Source organism: Aulonocara stuartgranti (genome assembly GCF_965226115.1).
Source record: "Aulonocara stuartgranti genome assembly, chromosome: 14".
Lineage (NCBI taxonomy): Eukaryota > Metazoa > Chordata > Actinopteri > Cichliformes > Cichlidae > Aulonocara > Aulonocara stuartgranti.
In genome coordinates, this window is record NC_138950.1 from 26,641,445 (window position 1) to 26,659,243 (window position 17,799).

At 40.4% G+C, this 17,799-nt stretch overlaps 1 protein-coding gene across 1 annotated transcript; it reads left to right on the forward strand.

Annotated features, from left to right (window-relative positions):
• Nucleotides 1–13,687: 13,687 nt before the first annotated feature.
• On the forward strand, nt 13,688–15,686 carry LOC309688518 (piggyBac transposable element-derived protein 4-like). Its single transcript, XM_082504308.1, has 3 exons — nt 13,688–13,824; nt 13,938–14,875; nt 14,965–15,686. The coding sequence occupies exons 1-3, from the start codon at nt 13,731–13,733 to the stop codon at nt 15,511–15,513; spliced, it is 1,581 nt and encodes a 526-aa protein (XP_082360434.1). The 5' UTR covers nt 13,688–13,730; the 3' UTR covers nt 15,514–15,686.
• The last annotated feature ends 2,113 nt before the right edge of the window (nt 15,687–17,799 follow it).

Consider the following 17,799-nt stretch of genomic DNA (forward strand, 5'->3'; position numbering starts at 1 on the left):
TAGACCCGTATGTGTGTGTGTGTGTGTGTGTGTACACAGTTATCTTCATTTTGGATGACAAAATGTATTTGCTGCTCCCAGTGTTTCCTTTTCCGTAGAAACCGGGTCCAAATGGCTCTTTGGGTGTTAAAGGTTGCTGACCCCTGCACTATACCCACTGCACAGTGATGTCTTTTATAAGTCATTTTCTTTTTTCCTTCTATGTCTATTAAACTAGTGTTAACATCCGTAGGACCTCTATGTACAGGCTTTTATAATCCAAATTCATACATGATCTGCATGTCTATCCGATGTCCAGTGTTTAGTGGGTACTTGTTAAGGTGCTTATTGTGCATCTTGAGTATTGTGATTCTCTAATTTACAGTTTACCTTATAAATCTTTCTATAAACGGCAGTTGGTCCAGAACTCAGCTGCCTGCACCAGAAACAGATCCACTGAATAATTAACACCTGTTATTAAACAGTTCTATAGGCTTTTCAGTTAAGATGTGCAACAACTTCAACTGATTCTCACTTTCGAAGCCCTCGATAACCTTGCTCCTCCATATTTGTCCAGTTTTCTTCATACTTACTCAATTTGCTTCTCTTTAGCTTCTATTTTGTCTATTCCATCTGCTTCCTGGACTACTATGGGGCTAAGATCTTTTAGTTGCTCTGCCCCAAGTTTTTGAAATGCACCAGATCTGTTTCAATTTTTAGATCACATTTCAAAACCCACCTGTTCAGAAATGCATACACTTCATTACAACATGGTCTTGGTCTATTGTTACCTTGATCAATTTTACTATTTTGTAGGATATTTTTTCCTTATTTTTAAAGTATTTCCAATCTGTTCAAATTCCTTTTTTATCGGGAAGAATTGTCACGGACCCGGTTCCGGGGACTCGGGGTTCGTGAACAGTGTGGACCTTTATTGTTATTAGTGTATTGGATGTATGTTTGCTGCACTGTGTTCTTGTGTTCAATGCTGGTGTGTGTATGTGTGTGAGGCTGGAGGATGAAGGACAGCCACCTGCAGGCCTGATGGGTGTGGCCCTGCCAGCTGCTGGTCACGCCTAGCTTACCACACACCTGCTTCTGATCAGGATCGTCGGGGGAGCTACTTAACAGAGCGATGGAGCTTCCTCCGGCGCAGGATCGTTGAGTTAGACTCCATGTCAGTGTTTGTAGTGCTGGTCAGTGTATGCCTGCTGGAGTTGGTGCCATAACGGCTGTGTCTGTGTTTTTTCCTCAGGAGAGTGGAACACAGGACTACAAGACACACGGGGTGTGTGAAGGCACAGGGGCAGAGAGCACGGGATACCAGCACTTGGGAGAAGACACGTCACGGGAGTCGAGGGAGCACTTTTGGAGATTCAATGTGTGGTGTACATTTACCTCACTGTAAATAAACCCACTGTTCATTTCATTAAGTCCAGCGTTTGGGTCCTTTCTCCAACATCCCCCACGGTCTGCCCCCCAGACCGTGACAAGAATGACTCACCATTCTTGTATCAACTATGGTGGACCTAATAACATTACAGTTAAAAAATATATTTCACCAATAATCATCTTTGCTTATGATCTCCTTCCATTTGATCATAGTTAGAGGTGGGGAGATCGATCCAAGTAGCGATAGTATTGATACCAACACAAGTATTGGTATCAGATCGATACTTTTCTTTTATCCTTCAAGTTCAGTATGTAGCCTGCTGAACTGTGTTAATTATTTCTTTGGAAAAAATTAACTCAAACATGCACTACAAAAAATGTCTGAAACTTTGTGTGCTTTAGAGACAGAAAAAAATTTATTCCAGATCTCCAAAAACTAGAAATCAGTGTTATCGCACATCGCTAATCGTAATAAGAGAGGACTGGAAGATAAACGGCTATGAAGCAGGTTTCTGCTTGTTAAAAGGAAATTTTTATTTCCCTCTATCGCCAAAGTGTTGCACATTGGCAGTCATCTAAATGGTGGGGGTTTCTCTGTGTTATTGTAGGGTCTTTTACCTTACAATATTTATCACCTTTGGGTGACTGTTATTGTGATTTGGCACTATTTAAATAACATTGAATTGAAAGTTGAACTGAATTTCTTCTTTTGCTATCTCTCTCCAGCACAAGAAATCTACAATGCCAGTGAGTTCTTAAGAGACAAACTTCAGGCTCTATGTTAAAAATAATTATTTATTTACATTGAATTCTATTGTGGTAGTGGGGTGTAGTTTCCGGCTTAGCTGCACAAATACAGGGGATGCAGTGGAGGTGAGTGGTAAACCTGGTTCACCTGGTGTGCATCTTCCAGTACTTCTAGCTTACTTTCTGTTTAAAAAAGAAAAAAACAAACCTAAATAGAAAATTTTAGGGGCAAATCCAGAATCAGAATTCTAAACATAGATGATTATTATAATAGCACATGACCCCAAGAACTCTGACATAAAGCAGAACAAGTTACAATGCATTAGTCAATTGCACAGGATGCTGGCATTGTGGGAGTATGGATCATGGTGAAGTAAACAAAAATAAGTGCTGACAGTCACAGTTACACACCACCGATTGCATATAGGTAGAACAACAGGAGGAAAGGTTGTCGGTTTATACACCTGTGAATTATATCATATCTCAATTCCTATTTTTCCATAGGAAATTAGGTTGCAATGTACAGTGTCTTAGCCTAGGTCACATTTGGCTCAGTGACAGGACACATACATGTATCAGTTTAAAGTATTTTAATTTTACTAAATGTTTATATCAGGCCTTTTAGTGGCAGCATGTTTACTATAAAAAAAACATATTTTTAATACAGAATAAAGTCTGTTTTCCGCTAGCTTGCCACTTGAATTTTGTGGGTGGATGCAAAGCACAGTGGTTATGTAAGCACTATCCATCGAAGCTCATGGGATATGGTAGAGTCAGAGCTTGTCTTATGGATGTCAGTGCTTACTCAGGAATATATGGTTTGGAATCTATGCCCATTTCTTTATTTACTCAGAGAACCACTGACAGTAGGAAGTTGTAGCTCTGAACGAGTCACATGTAAAGGTATAACCAGAGAAGGGAAAAGGGGAAAAAGACACAACACAGTTTAAGAGGCCAGCAAAGATTAAAGGAAACATAATGCATGGATAAGATAGAGAAGAAGGAGAGAAGGGCATCAGGCATGTGGGGAATAGTGATGACTGAAAACCAAAAGCCAAAAACAAACATTTGGCATTTGACATAGTTCTTGAGGTTTTTGCTTTGTTCATCACCACAACTTATTCTTAATCAAACTATCAATATGAGAGTAACAGACTTTCAGCTTTAATTCAAGGGGTTTGAAAAAAGTATTTCTTTGACTATCTATGAATTACAGCCGTTTTTTAGAGGCTTGCAAATAACACAATTGACTGTGAAGCAGTTTTATGGCAAAGTGAGTCCTGTTCCCTCATTATTCCATGACATATAGAGTTAATATCAAATACTGAATTCTCAATGCAAGAAAAATTTAAATAAATCTATCAGAGTGAGCAACCAGTTTAATTGTGGCAAAATCAACAATCTGATACATTCTTAAACAGAAGAAATGGACTAGCTAGTTCAACAATACTCAAAGCCCTGAAAGACCACAGAAGACACTTACTGTTGTGACTCATTACCTTCTTTCATTATAACCTCTTTAACATCTAGTCAAGTCACAAGAAATATAGATGATTTACAACAAGGTTGAATTCAAGAACAGGAAGCCCAGGTTAAACTCTCACAGAAAAAATCTTAAGCTTGTTAAATGAAGCACACCAGTCAGTATCTTTAAAAAAGACACTGAAAATACATGACTTTGTCTATAATTAATAAACACTTTATGCAGTTCTTGTTAAACTCCTTTTAATTAAAGCTAAAAGTTTGCACTTGCTTCTAGAATTTTGCTAAAAGTCCTCTGTTGTGGTGCATAACAACAAAATTACCAAAATGATGTAACTGTCTTAATACTTATGATGATGATCCTGGGTCATGTTGACCCAGCATTCTTAGTTTTTGTGTGTTTTTGTATTCTGTTCTTTATTCATGCCATGGTTCCTGGGTTGTTCTGTTAAGATGTTGCTAATTTGATTTCCCCTCGTGACTTTACCCCCTGTGTGCCCCCTCTGTGTATCTGTGAGTCCTCGTTACCCCTCCTTGTGTTTTATTCCATGTTCTCCCCAGCCCGTTATGTCTGTGCTCTCTCTCTCTCTCTCTCTCTCTCTCTCTCTCTGATCTGCCCCTGTGTGCTTCGTGTTTTACTTTGATAGTCTCCCGTCAGTGTGGGTCAGTGTTGTTTGCTCCTGCTGTGTCTCGTTATGATTATCAGTGTGACCTGTGTTCCCTGTGTGCTTCTACTTCCCTCGTTAACCCTCTGTGTATTTATGTTCACGTCTCCCTCAGTTCAGTGTCGCGTTGTCAATGTCTCTTCCCTGAACCTTTCTCTTTGGTCCCCAGTTTAGTTCTGTTTCTTTGTGAAGCCTGCAATAAAGCAGAGATTTTGAGCTTTTGTCTCTGGGAGTTTTGCATTTGGGTCCTCATCTGCCTGTACACAGCTAGTTCATGACACCTTATGGATTTAACTTTATATCTAGGGTCAGGTTTAGACTTGGAAGAAAACGCATACCTCAGAGTTAATGTGCTCCTGAATTTTTTTTTTTTTACAGTGGCCCTGAGAGGCCAAACAGACTGCAACTTAAGAAAACACCAGCAATAAGAAAAATGCTGCAAAAGCACACAAAACACAATGGAAATAGGAAAAACAGAAATAGGGGAAAAAAGAAAACAGAAATAGGAAAAAAATTATTTCCAAAGACACAATGGAAGTGTTTCTGGGGAGACAATAACCTGACGGACCAGTTGCAGGAAACAAAGGTCGTGTCCAAATTCATGGGCTGCATCCTCCTGAGGACCCGGCCTTCGGTCTACATGGCCCGGGTCCTCAGAAGGTCGGGTAGGCCGGAAGTAAACGGCTGGGGAAATTGGACGGTCTAGCCTTCTGATTAGCGTCACCACTGTCTCGGTGGAGTTTAATAAACTCAGCCGTCTGCTCCTTGCTATCTAAAATATAACAGGACACTGGTGTAAATTCTCGACCGTCTCATACTTCTGTTTAATCAGTTTTCTATTTGACGTTTAGTCAGCTGTGTAAAAACCAAGGAGGAACCCACCCGGGGGATTAATAAAGTTTTATTTTATCTAATAACTTTAATCTCAGCCAAACCGATTGACTCACGAACAAACAAAACACTGAAAAAAGCCCAACAATAACATTTTTAGGTTGTCTAAGTGACTTATATATTACGTTTAACCCGAGTAGCGAAAGTCCGCGGTGATCTGAAAACGATGTGCCGGGAGCTGTGCCGTTCTCGGCCGCATCAGTAACCCTCGAGCTCCCAGCTAGCTATCGAGCTGGTGGCTAGCAGACGTCTCCGAAAACGTCGAAGCACTTTTGCAAATATGCAATATCTTGATAAACCGAGCAGTTATTTGATGTTTACACAGCTACTTTCTCGCCTGAAAATATGTTAAAAGTTTATTTTGTGACCCAGAAAGATTAGTAAGAGTAATTTTAAAACTTAGTAGCGCCACCATTGTTGGAAACTGGAGTTTGGCTGGGCCGCGCTATGAATTCTGGGATATGGTAGGCCACGAAGGACACACCCAACCCATCCTTCAAATTCGGGGAGAAGGAGGACTCATTTGTCGGCTGCATTCAGAGGAGTCTACGAATTTGGACAGCCTTCAGCGCGTGCTGTGACGTAATCCGTCTACAAATGCGGCCTCAGGAGGATGCAGCCCATGAATTTGGACACGACCAAAATATGCTAAGAATTGCGCTGGGAGACACTTAAAAGAAGGGGAGGATTTATCGGTTTTGTGAGGAAAGAAAAAATGAGGTTAGTGTGTTAGCCCTAACCTAACTATTCACCTAAAAATCCATCATCAGTATATAAGTCATGATAAAACATGCCTACCATGTTTTGAGTTCCTGCAACTGGTCCGTTGGGTTATTGTGTCCCCAGAAACACTTCCCTTGTGTTTTTTTCCTATTTCTGTTGTGTTTTGTGTGCTTTTGCAGCGTTTTTCTTATTGCTTGTGTTTTCTTAAATTGCAGCCCGTTTGGCCTCTCAGGTCCACCATACATTTTAGATAAACACTAGAGCCAACAAAACCTTTATCATTCCAGACTTTCCAGAGGTACATTCATAGATTCTCATCTGGTGCACTATGCTTTGACAAGACCATGCCATTTAGAACTACCAAAGAAAAGATCTAAATGATGCTGAGTGAAAGAAATTACCTTCTTTCAAGAACTTTTGTGACTGCATCATATGATTTTTTTTTTTAAACATGGCTTTTGCACTAGACAATCAAAAAATAGGTTTTCTTTTCTCCTTTTTTTCTGCTTCCATCTGTCCATTTTTTCCACTGTAGCAAGTGGATTTATGCATGAAGGTGCATTATCTGTCTGTCTATTCATATAGTGACAATTGAATGTTCTTCTCCATTTGCATTCTGTGACTCCCTCACCAACACACACATACATCATTTTGCTAGGAATAAGTGTAAGTGGTGTTCAGTGCTCACAGCGCATACCATTACTTAACAATTACCCTTTGAGATGAAACTGCATTACTATTTATGGTCTTCCTCATTTATTTGAGTCAGGCAGCAAAATGCTGATTGCTTCTAAAACCTCACTTTGTGGCTCTGCTGAAAGTGGATTTATTGTAAGTGGTGGACTAGATTGTGTCTTTAACTGTTTATGCATCTTTGTATATGTACTGATGTGTCTTTTTGTATGTGTTTCTGTAGCCTTATAAAAAAATTAATTAACCCTATTAGGAGAGGAAAAAGTGTAGTAAAGTGTAAGACTATTCAGTAGGTAGGTGCAATCTGCCTTTGTATAGAACGTAAGCTGACAGGGCAATTTTACATACCTTGCACATCATATGGAATACAATTATTCTAATTCACATATAAAACCCACTCAGTGTGCTGCTAACTTGTCATTTATTGCATAAACCCTGCTTCCAATAAATCCATATTCTTGGCATTTATGTAATTAAAGCCCAGACACTCGAGGTATATTTGAACAAGTCAGAAAATGGTTTTAATGTTAGTGGGTAAGACACGTATCTGAGTATTTTTTCTATGTCTCTAGCCAGCTTTAAAAAAAAAAAGAAAAAAAAGGGGTTTTTATGGCTTGTACAATCCAACATTAAATACCTAGTAGGGGTGCAGCGATACACAAAATGTTCGATACTTTGGTGTCACGGTTCGATATTATTTCGATACAAAAAAAGTTCATGCTTTTTTTAATTTGTCATTTATTAAAATTATAAATATATTTTAACTCACAAGTACAGTTTTTAAATTTAATGTTGCTGAAACAACAAAGTAATAAAAAATAAATCTGATCGAGAAATCACTCATCTTTGGAAAAGAGAGTTTATGACAGAAATGGCTCTTTCAAAAATAAAAGCTATACTATACGCTTCTTCGGGGGTATATTCTCAGCAGCATATTAAACATATCAGGTCTCCATAAGGAGAATAATGTGCTAACGGCTGTCTAAATGACTCGGGTAAAGTTTGTATCATGCGTGCTTGTTGTTTTTGTCTGCTTCCACTTGTCTTTGCACTAGGATGATGTCGGAGTAAATGTGCAGTCATATTCATTCACTAGTGCTGTCAGCGTTAATCTGAAATGACGTTAATGCCACAACACGGCAAATCTCCGTTAACGAGCTACCGCGGATCGCCCCGTGCATGGGGCTGGACGGCGTCAACACGTTAACGAGCAAACTGCGCTAACGCACTAGTTCCCACCCGTGTAATTGAGCATAGCGTGGCACATCTGACATACTGTTTTACTTTTGTCCATGACGCGCTTACCTTCAGGATCATACTTCACATGAAGACCAAAATAGTTCCAAAGGCGAGATCTGAATGAGGGTGGGTGAGGTTCAATTTGCCATGTTGCAACGAGCTTAGCTTCTGTCTTGCTAGCTTGTGCTGCGCTCAGTGGATCTGCGCTCGACAGTGAAGCCTAGGCCAGTGTTGCCAACTCCTCAGTAAGGAAAATCGCTATTGGTTGTCCTAAAAGTCGCTAGAAGTTGCTAAATGACGTCATCGCCTAATTTGCATAATTGGTCATGCTAATCTAATTGTAACCTATGTTGTTGGAGAGAGAAATAACATCGTGGAAGAGACAGAGTAAAAAATGTCCTGACTGCATTTAGAGTTTATTTAGAACTACAAATTAAATTTCTTTTAGCAATTATTGTTTTTTTTTAATGTCACAAGTCCAACCCTGCTCCTTTACCCGGGCTTGGACCGGCAAAAGTGACCCGAAATAGGCACTCTGGTGGAGTTACTGTGTGTGTGTGTGTGTAGTTTTAAACCTTGTGATCCACAAAACAGCATAAGAGTAAAAGGACTGCGTTACAGCACTCGCTGCTTGTTGAGAGTAAAAGCGATACGCGCTTTCACGTCTTTTGTTAGAAAAAAAAGTCGCTTAGGGGTCTGAAAACTCGCTAAATATAGCGACAAAGTCACTAAGTTGGCAACACTGGCCTAGGCGGAGTAGTTGAACGCAGATCCACTGAGCTCTCAACACACGACTGCATTGTCAGAAGAAAAGTTGATAAAATTAATTAAAAATTTTGTATTGTTCGATACATATGCGTACCGAACCGAAAGCACTGTATCGAACGGTTCAATATCGATACGAGTATCGTTGGACCCCTAATACCTAGATCTGGATTTTGTATGTCATTTTGAAGTCCTAATTTTTCAGTCTCTTCTTCTTCTTCGAAAATGTAATTTTGTGTAGTTGTCTGAATTACCATGTCGTATTGGCAGGGATAATTAATACTGAGATCATCACCATAACTTTCTCAGTGCCACAAAGGGAAAGGTTTAAAAAAAAAAAAAAAACACACCACACATGCATTGCTCGTGCCTCTTTTACTGCACTGATACATGTGTGCGCATATACAGTGGGGCAAAAAAGTATTTAGTCAGCCACCGATTGTGCAAGTTCCCCCACTTAAAATGATGACAGAGGTCAGTAATTAGCACCAGAGGTACACTTCAACTGTGAGAGACAGAATGTGAAAAAAAAATCCATGAATCCACATGGTAGGATTTGTAAAGAATTTATTCGTAAATTAGGGTGGAAAATAAGTATTTGGTCACCTCAAACAAGGAAAATCTCTGGCTCTCACAGACCTGTAACGTCTTCTGTAAGAAGCTTTTCTGTCCCCCACTCGTTACCTGTATGAATGGCACCTGTTTGAACTCATCATCTGTATAAAAGACACCTGTCCACAGCCTCAAACAGTCAGACTCCAAACTCCGCCATGGCCAAGACCAAAGAGCTTTTGAAGGACACCAGGAAAAGTATTGTAGACCTGCACCAGACTGGGAAGAGTGAATCTACAATAGGCAAGCAGCTTGGTGTGAAAAAATCAACTGTGGGAGCAATCATCAGAAAATGGAAGACATACAAGACCACTGATAATCTCTCTCGATCTGGGGCTCCACGCAAGATCTCATCCCGTGGGGTCAAAATGATCATGAGAACGGTGAGCAAAGATCCCAGAACCACACGGGGGGACCTGGTGAATGACCTGCAGAGAGCTGGGACCAAAGTAACAAAGGTCACCATCAGTAACACACTACAACGGCAGGGAATCAAATCCCGCAGTGCCAGTGCATGTCCAGGCCCGTCTGAGGTTTGCCAGAGAGCACATGGATGATACAGCAGAGGATTGGGAGAATGTCATGTGGTCAGATGAAACCAAAGTAGAACTTTTTGGTATAAACTCAACTCGTCGTGTTTGGAGGAAGAAGAATACTGAGTTGCATCCCAAGAACACCATACCTACTGTGAAGCATGGGGGTGGAAGCATCATGCTATGGGGCTGTTTTTCTGCCAAGGGGACAGGACGACTGATCCGTGTTAAGGACAGAATGAATGGGGCCATGTATCGTGAGATTTTGAGCCAAAACCTCCTTCCATCAGTGAGAACTTTGAAGATGAAACGAGGCTGGGTCTTCCAACTTGACAATAATCCAAAACACACCGCCCGGGCAACAAAGGAGTGGCTCCGTAAGAAGCATTTGAAAGTCCTGGAGTGGTCTAGCCAGTCTCCAGACCTCAACCCCATAGAAAATCTGTGGCGGGAGTTGAAAGTCCGTGTTGCTCAGCGACAGCCCCAAAACATCACTGCTCTCGAGAAGATCTGCATGGAGGAATGGGCCAAAATACCAGCTACTGTGTGTGCAAACCTGGTAAAGACCTATAGTAAACGTTTGACCTCTGTTATTGCCAACAAAGGTTATGTTACAAAGTATTGAGTTGTATTTTTGTTATTGACCAAATACTTATTTTCCACCCTGATTTACGAATTAATTCTTTACAAATCCTACCATGTGGATTCATGGATTTTTTAAAAAAAAATTTTTTCATTCTGTCTCTCACAGTTGAAGTGTACCTCTGGTGCAAATTACTGACCTCTGTCATCATTTTAAGTGGGGGAACTTGCACAATCGGTGGCTGACTAAATACTTTTTTGCCCCACTGTAAATCACATCAACGCATCAAAATCTAGTCCTTTTTTAGACCACTTCACTTTTGATTGTGTGTTGTAAGACACTGGCTCAAACCATGCAGTATTCACAGGTGTTGCAAAATGAGTGATACACAGCAAATTCAAAAGTGTTAAATGTTTTTTTGTTAATAGTCTCCTTGCAAAAGTAGAGTCACATTCTTTTAATGTAACTGTGAGGTGTAAAATGATAGTAGTTAAAATCGAGTGTTAAAAATGAGTGTTTCTCTGTCAAATCTGGAGGTGTTAAAATGGAAACATTAACTCTTGACCTCTTAACTCTGAACTCCTAGAGGGGCTATGACACCAACAGAGTAAATTCACGGACTCCGCCCCCAGCACGGCTCCAATCGAAGCTGAAGTGAAGCCGTTTCAGAACATTTTGCTCTACATATTTGAGTTGTTTGCCATGCTTGGTAAGTCATTTTTTCAAAGATTGTTTCAATTGTTATTAGCTTTTACTTCTGTGGCTCTTTGGAGTTGAGACAAAGCTGTGTGAAAGGCATTAGCCATGTTGCTCAGTGATAGCATAACATTCTGTTTTAGCTAGCTGAAAGGTATTGTTTGCAGGCAAATACCACAGCCTTGAAAAAAAGCTTGCATGTGAATTTTCAGTCAAACTTTTGGTCAAATACACCTAAAACAATGTCTAGAATGTGAAATGTTGGTATAATGGTGCTACTTGAAGCCTGAAAACGATCGCCCATAAAAAAAAACCAAAAAACGAGCAAACAGCAGTAGCAGACGTCCTGACTGGGTTCTACGTTAGCATAGATCCCTCCAGAGTTTTGTGCACACGGTTTAGGTAAAAATTAAAAAGGTTGAGGTTTTACATTTAGTTCAGTATTACCTGTTGCCTGTGTCCTTTACACCAGTAATGGCTCAAAGAGGATTCCTTTTTTTTTTTTTTTACTGTGCTGCAATTGTTTACTGGATTATTTGTGCCATTAATTAGTGTCAACTAATTTTTATTCAATCAGGATATGCTTGTGAAGATGGAAGATGGGGGAGAGCAGAAGTGCGTTGAAGTTCCACAAAGTGATGAATGAAGGACATGCATATTGTATTGAAGAAATAAGTGTTGAGAATGCTGTTATTTGCATTTACCATGTCAGACCTTTTGATAAACAAAATTCTAATGAAAGTGAGAACATGTATACTGTTACATCTTTCAGAAAATGTTTTGAAATTGTTGTGCACAGTTCAGAATAAATGTTTTTCAAAAACCATTGCATCTTTTTAGTAAATGTTTATTTCCAAAAGAAATTTCTAGAAGTTCAGAACAGTAAAATTCCCGCTTTTTAGAATGAATTAGAAGATAACTCTTACGTAGTTAAACTAAAATACTCTTTGAGAGTTAATATATAAACTCTTAACACCAAGTGTTAAATTATCAACTCCAGACAGATTTGGTGTTTAACACTAAATCAGAGTTAACGTACCAACTCTCCAAAAAGAGTTAAATTAACACTCTCTGGTGTGGACCCATATAGACACTTTAATAGTGTTGAAATCAAATCCGACAGTGTTAATTTGGACATGCTGGATTTGCTGTGTACCCTCTTGTGTTCAAGATGTGTGTTCATTTTATCCTTTACAAATCCTCTACTTTTAACATCACCGCAGCATGCCCAAACCATCACAGGAATTGTTCAGGAATTTATTTCTTCTCTCACAAATGTTCTCCTTTCTTAGCCAAACAAGTTAAACTTAGATTTAGTCTCTCTATAACTTATTTTTTTCAGTTTTCTTCATCCTGCTTTCATTTTTTTCAGACCATCTCTGCAACTCTGCCATAAAGGCCAGGATGCTGGACACCCCTTTCCATTACTGACTCTGATAGCAGCATTTTGCCAGTATGATCTGATGAAACTGATCTTATTATTCAAGTCACCTTTTAGTAAACTAGAGATTGTTGCTCAGTTTTCCATCAGGATCTTCCTCTTTTTCTTCTATTCTGGTTTGAAGCAGTTTGAACTTGTTCTTATATAGTGCTTTTCTACTCTGAGCACTTGAAGTGGTTTATTCAACATGCCTCATTCACCCATTCGTACAAGCACTTTTTTCTGTGCTTTTCTACACTGTAAGAAAACACGTGCTGTTTTTACAGGAAAACCCTGGCAGCTGGGGTTACCAGGGACTTCCTGTAAAAACGCTTTACAGATGCAACTTGTAAATTGATTTACAGTGAATGAATCTCAGATTAAAACTGTTAAATCTACAGGAAAAAGAAGTTAATTTCACACATAGATGTGATATATAAATACACTATTTCCTGTATCTTTTACAAGTAATAAATGCTTTTTGTGGATCCATAAACTGCAAAATTAACAGGGAAATATCGTACAAAGAACTAATTTAACATGGTAGAACTACGGTGAAACTGTGCATATTAAATGGAGCTGCTCTGTAAATTATACATAAAATCTATGCTGAATATTATATGTTTTAATGTAAAATTTTAACCATAACCCAGCAAATTTCTTACTGCTACGCCTACACCCAAACATGCAAAAATACATCTTGAGAAAACACAAGAGAGGAAAATATCACTTTTGGGAAATTTATTTTGCAGCCACATTAGCAAAATGACAGCAAATGGATCCATTTTTCCAACTAACACAATATGCAAGGCACACAGCAACTACACAATTCAATCAAAATATAGGCTATAAAAGCTGTGGAACATTCCTGCAAAGCAAGAACCATGTTCATGAAACAAGCATTTGTTAGACCCTCCACCAGAAAAAGTTAAATAACCTGTTAAGACCAATCATAGAGCACTGGGTGTGCCCCGCTAAGCGGGGTACTGTGACGGGGCACTCCCCGCTTAGAGCACTGGGTGTGCCCCGCTAAGCGGGGTACTGTGACGGGGCACTCCCCGCTTAGAGCACTGGGTGTGCCCCGCTAAGCGGGGAGTGCCCCGTCACAGTGCTCTATGATTGGTGCACAATCATCTCTATGATTGTGCACCAATCAGAGCACTGGGTGTTTTTTGTACTGGGTATATATATGACACAATCTCACTGCACTTAGCCTAACCCTTCATTGCCCTGAAGAATTCTGTGGTGTACGGACCTCCTCTCCAAGGAAAGAAAATGCAGAGAAGACTCACTACTAGCAGGCGTTGGAAATGATCCTGACGGAAGTCGACCCTTGTGACTCGGATGGAGAAGACCTAGAAGTTCAGCCGGATTCGGACTCAGAGCTGTCTGATCAGTCTTCCGGTTAGTTTCATTTCATGTTATTTCCTTTTTCATTTCAAACAAGTAAGTGGATGTAGTTAGTAAGTTTGTTTGACCTTCCCATTGCTCACAATTTGAATTTGTTCACACTGCAGATGAGGAGACTGCTTCTCCACCGAAAAAGAGAGCTTGTTTGGGGACTGAGACAGCGAAAGATGGCACAGTGTGGCGTGAAGAACATGTGGGGACCCGTCTCCCTTTCACCCCAATAGAACCGTACACTGCAGATGGAGAGCCAACGGCTAAGGCCAGGAGAAGTATCTCGAGTCGCCTTCAGAGCTTCCTGTGTTTCATCACTCTTGACATGCTTCATAGCATTCAAGAATGGACTATTCAACATGCACAGCAAACGGAGCATGTTCATTGGTTCATGGACCTCCCTGAACTAATGGCATTTATTGCAATTGTCATCTTGCGGGGGGTTTACAGGGTTCCATCGGTAAATGACTGCTGGTCAGCAAACCTGGGAAACCCACAGATAATTGGAACTATGGCACGAAACCGCTTCCAAGACATCATGCAACACCTACGCTTTGATGACAAGTCCACCCGCAGTGATCGAGCAAAGACTGATAAGTTCGCTGCAATTTCCAGTGTGTGGGGATCATTTGTCACCAACTGCATCACGTGCTACAACCCTGGTCTACATATCACCGTTGATGAACAGCTTTTCCCATCAAAGACTCGGTGCTGTTTCCTGCAGTATATTGCAAGTAAACCGGACAAGTTTGGGATCAAGTTTTGGGTGGCCTGCGACCTAAAATCCAAGTACATTTGCAATGTCTTCCCATATCTTGGCAAGGACCCCAATCGTCCCACTGGGGAGAGACTTTCTGAAAATGTAGTAATGAGGCTGATGGAACCATTCCTAGACAAGGGCAGAAATGTTACCACGGACAATTTCTTCACATCGCTTTCACTTGCGCAAAAACTTCTTGGACGGAAAACCACCATCCTCGGCACAGTCAACAAGATTCGCAGGGAAATTCCTCAATCCACTAGACAGACAGATCGCAATGAATTCACCACTCAGGTATGTTGCAGGTCTTTTGTGGTTCTATGTTTATGTGTTTCATTGTGTGTAAAAGGGCTATGGAAATAACAATTTATCTTATTTCTTAGGTGTTTTCAACCTCTGCTGCCACGCTGACGGCGTATGCGGCCAAACGGAAGAAGACAGTCTATATTCTTAGCAGCATGCACAGCGTGGTTCAGACTGATAACACTACCAAAAGGAAGCCAAACACTGTCACCCTTTACAACAAAACAAAGTGTGGCGTGGATGTGATGGACCAGATGGTTCGGGAGTACACTGTCCGCAAAGGAACACGGCGCTGGCCAGTCGCCGTGTTTTATAACATGATTGACATGGCAGCACTGAATGCACATGTGCTGTATCAAGCATGCACCGGGACGAAGGAAAGACGGGTGGACTTCCTGGTGGAGCTTGCAAGGGAGTTGGCTCGCTCTCATGTAGCTGCGAAGAAGGCAAGAAAAGATCAGTTGCTTCGGACACAACCCTCCACACCGAGCCCTGGAAAAAGGGCCACGTGTCAGGTCAAACACAGATGCAAAAAAAATCAGGCCACTGTGCGATGTGTTCACTGCTACAGGTACACATGTGGTAAATGCAGACGACAGATACCGTGGCAGTGCCAGGATTGTGAGTGATTGCTGAAAATGTTGAAATGTACTCACTCACTTTTTATCATTATTTGTAAATATGTGTACAAATGGTTGGTTTTTTGTACTGTTTTCATCAATAAATGTCAGCAACAAAGGACATACAAAGGACATGTGTTGATTTCTCCCTAAGATGGCAAACTGAAACACTCCACTCCCCCACCCCCTCAATCACTCACCCCCACTCCCCTCCCTCCAGAATTCCTAGGTAACAACCTAATATACATATGAATGACTAGCCAATTTAGCTTCCACTTCCAGCATTTGACTGCTCTCCGGCTTTTAAAGGTAGAACGGTAGAAGCCTGGCAATCCCAGTGTTAAAACAAAAAACACATATTGTGCCAAAAATGATCATAATCACCGTGCAACGCAACACACACCCTGCTGTCACCACAACCATGGCCCTGGTCAGAAAACATCAGCAAAACCACGTGGTGAAACAAACCTACACATGTGGTCTAGAAACACTGCAGTAGCAGCATGTTGTTTTTTTCTTTTCTTATGTAAATAAAGAACATTCCTACAAAGAAAGAACATCTTCATGAATTGGCTTCATGCATTCGACCAGTAAAAGGTTCCAGTACACATTGTGGAACAAAATTAACAAAGTAAAACTAACAGTCCACAGAGAGTCAAGATTTAGGCTTAGCGCCACTCGTGGTCGGCGAGATCCTTAATCAGGGTGAGGACTCGAGGGTTCACACTGAGACGACGCTTTGAGTTTTTGTTCTCTACTTTGGTTCCTTTTTCTGGGTTTATGGAGAAGAAACACCTGTAAAATAACAATCATATAAAAGTTTATTAAGTATTTTTATAATTGATCAGTTAAAATACACGTACAAAGTAAGTAAAAATTAAGTATATACATATATATATATACACACAGTCATGGCCATGACCACGTTCAAGACAAAGTATAACCAAAATGCTGTGGGGAAGTGAACATAGTGGAAGACCAGGCTGGGATACGTGAAAAGACTGAAGGGTATTGAAGATGGAGTTTACCTTTATTCCTCTGACGTCTTGGATAGTTTCAGACTGGAAATCAGCAACAGCCGCGTCATATGTCTCTGGAGTGCGTGGAGGACCACAGGCATTCGGATCAGCATAAAACTCACTTCGTGTTACTTCACAGTACCTGCAAAAATATTGAGAGCAGCTGAAGTTTTCTGTAAACCCTCCTATGCAATGAGAACCCAAGTTGTCCCCAGCAATACAGTAAAGACCCCCTTTTACTGTTTCTCCATCTACATCTATTCCATCTGTCTCCAAAGATTTCAGATCTGCCAACAACTCTGAGAAAACTTTGGCTATTCCAAAACGCTTGAAGTCATTCTCAACACACAACAAGACTAAAAACATGTTATCTGTATTTGAACGCAAATGAATGGGTAAATTTGCTAATGACAGATAGACTGCAAGAAGTTTGTGCGTCTTTTTAGCAGAACCCAGGGGATTCACTACCTCAAATGAATCTTGGTACAAAATCAGTTTGAGGCTTTCCGGGTTTTCATTAAAGAACTGGTGACATTTGAAAATTTTGCCATCATATAAATCCTTAAAAATTTCTACATCAGGACCCCCAAACTGTTGTGACTGTGTATTCCTCCATAACTGTGACTCTAAAAAGCTCTTCAGGGTTTCTCCAACTGGTATGTAGTAAGCACATTTTTCTGTCATGTTTTCATCCATTCCCAATGGCACTTTCTTGGGTTCTGTGTATTTAAACATTTTTTTGAATGTTTGATTTCTGGTGTGTGTTGTTCCTAGTTGTCCCTGATGGCAAGCAGAGAACAAATCTGACTCTTTAATGCAGTCACAGATTTTAGTGACTGCTTCATCTGATAGGTTCATTTCATTTTTTAGTAAACAACTTACCTTATTAATTGTGTAGGCTTGACCCAATTCGTGCACATTCTGCATTTCCTCAGCAATACTCTGTATAGTAGAGGCAGGAATTAGCAGCTGTCCTTGCAGTTTAAGGTAAAAGAGACACATGTTTCTGAGATAAGAATGACTATCCTTCTCTGGCATATCACTGGCTGAACTAGCAGATGCCATGGTTTCATGTGTGTTTTCTGAATATTCTGTACTGTCATTTGGGGGCTGAGGACGAGATTCCTTGTACATGTCATCAATACCATCTGGGGAACAAGCTTTATGCTTCCTACACATGTGAGAAGTAAATGATGACTTTTTTGTAAACATTTGCTTACAACCACTTACTGGACATGACACAGACCTGCCCTCTGCAATATGATCGTTTAAGCGA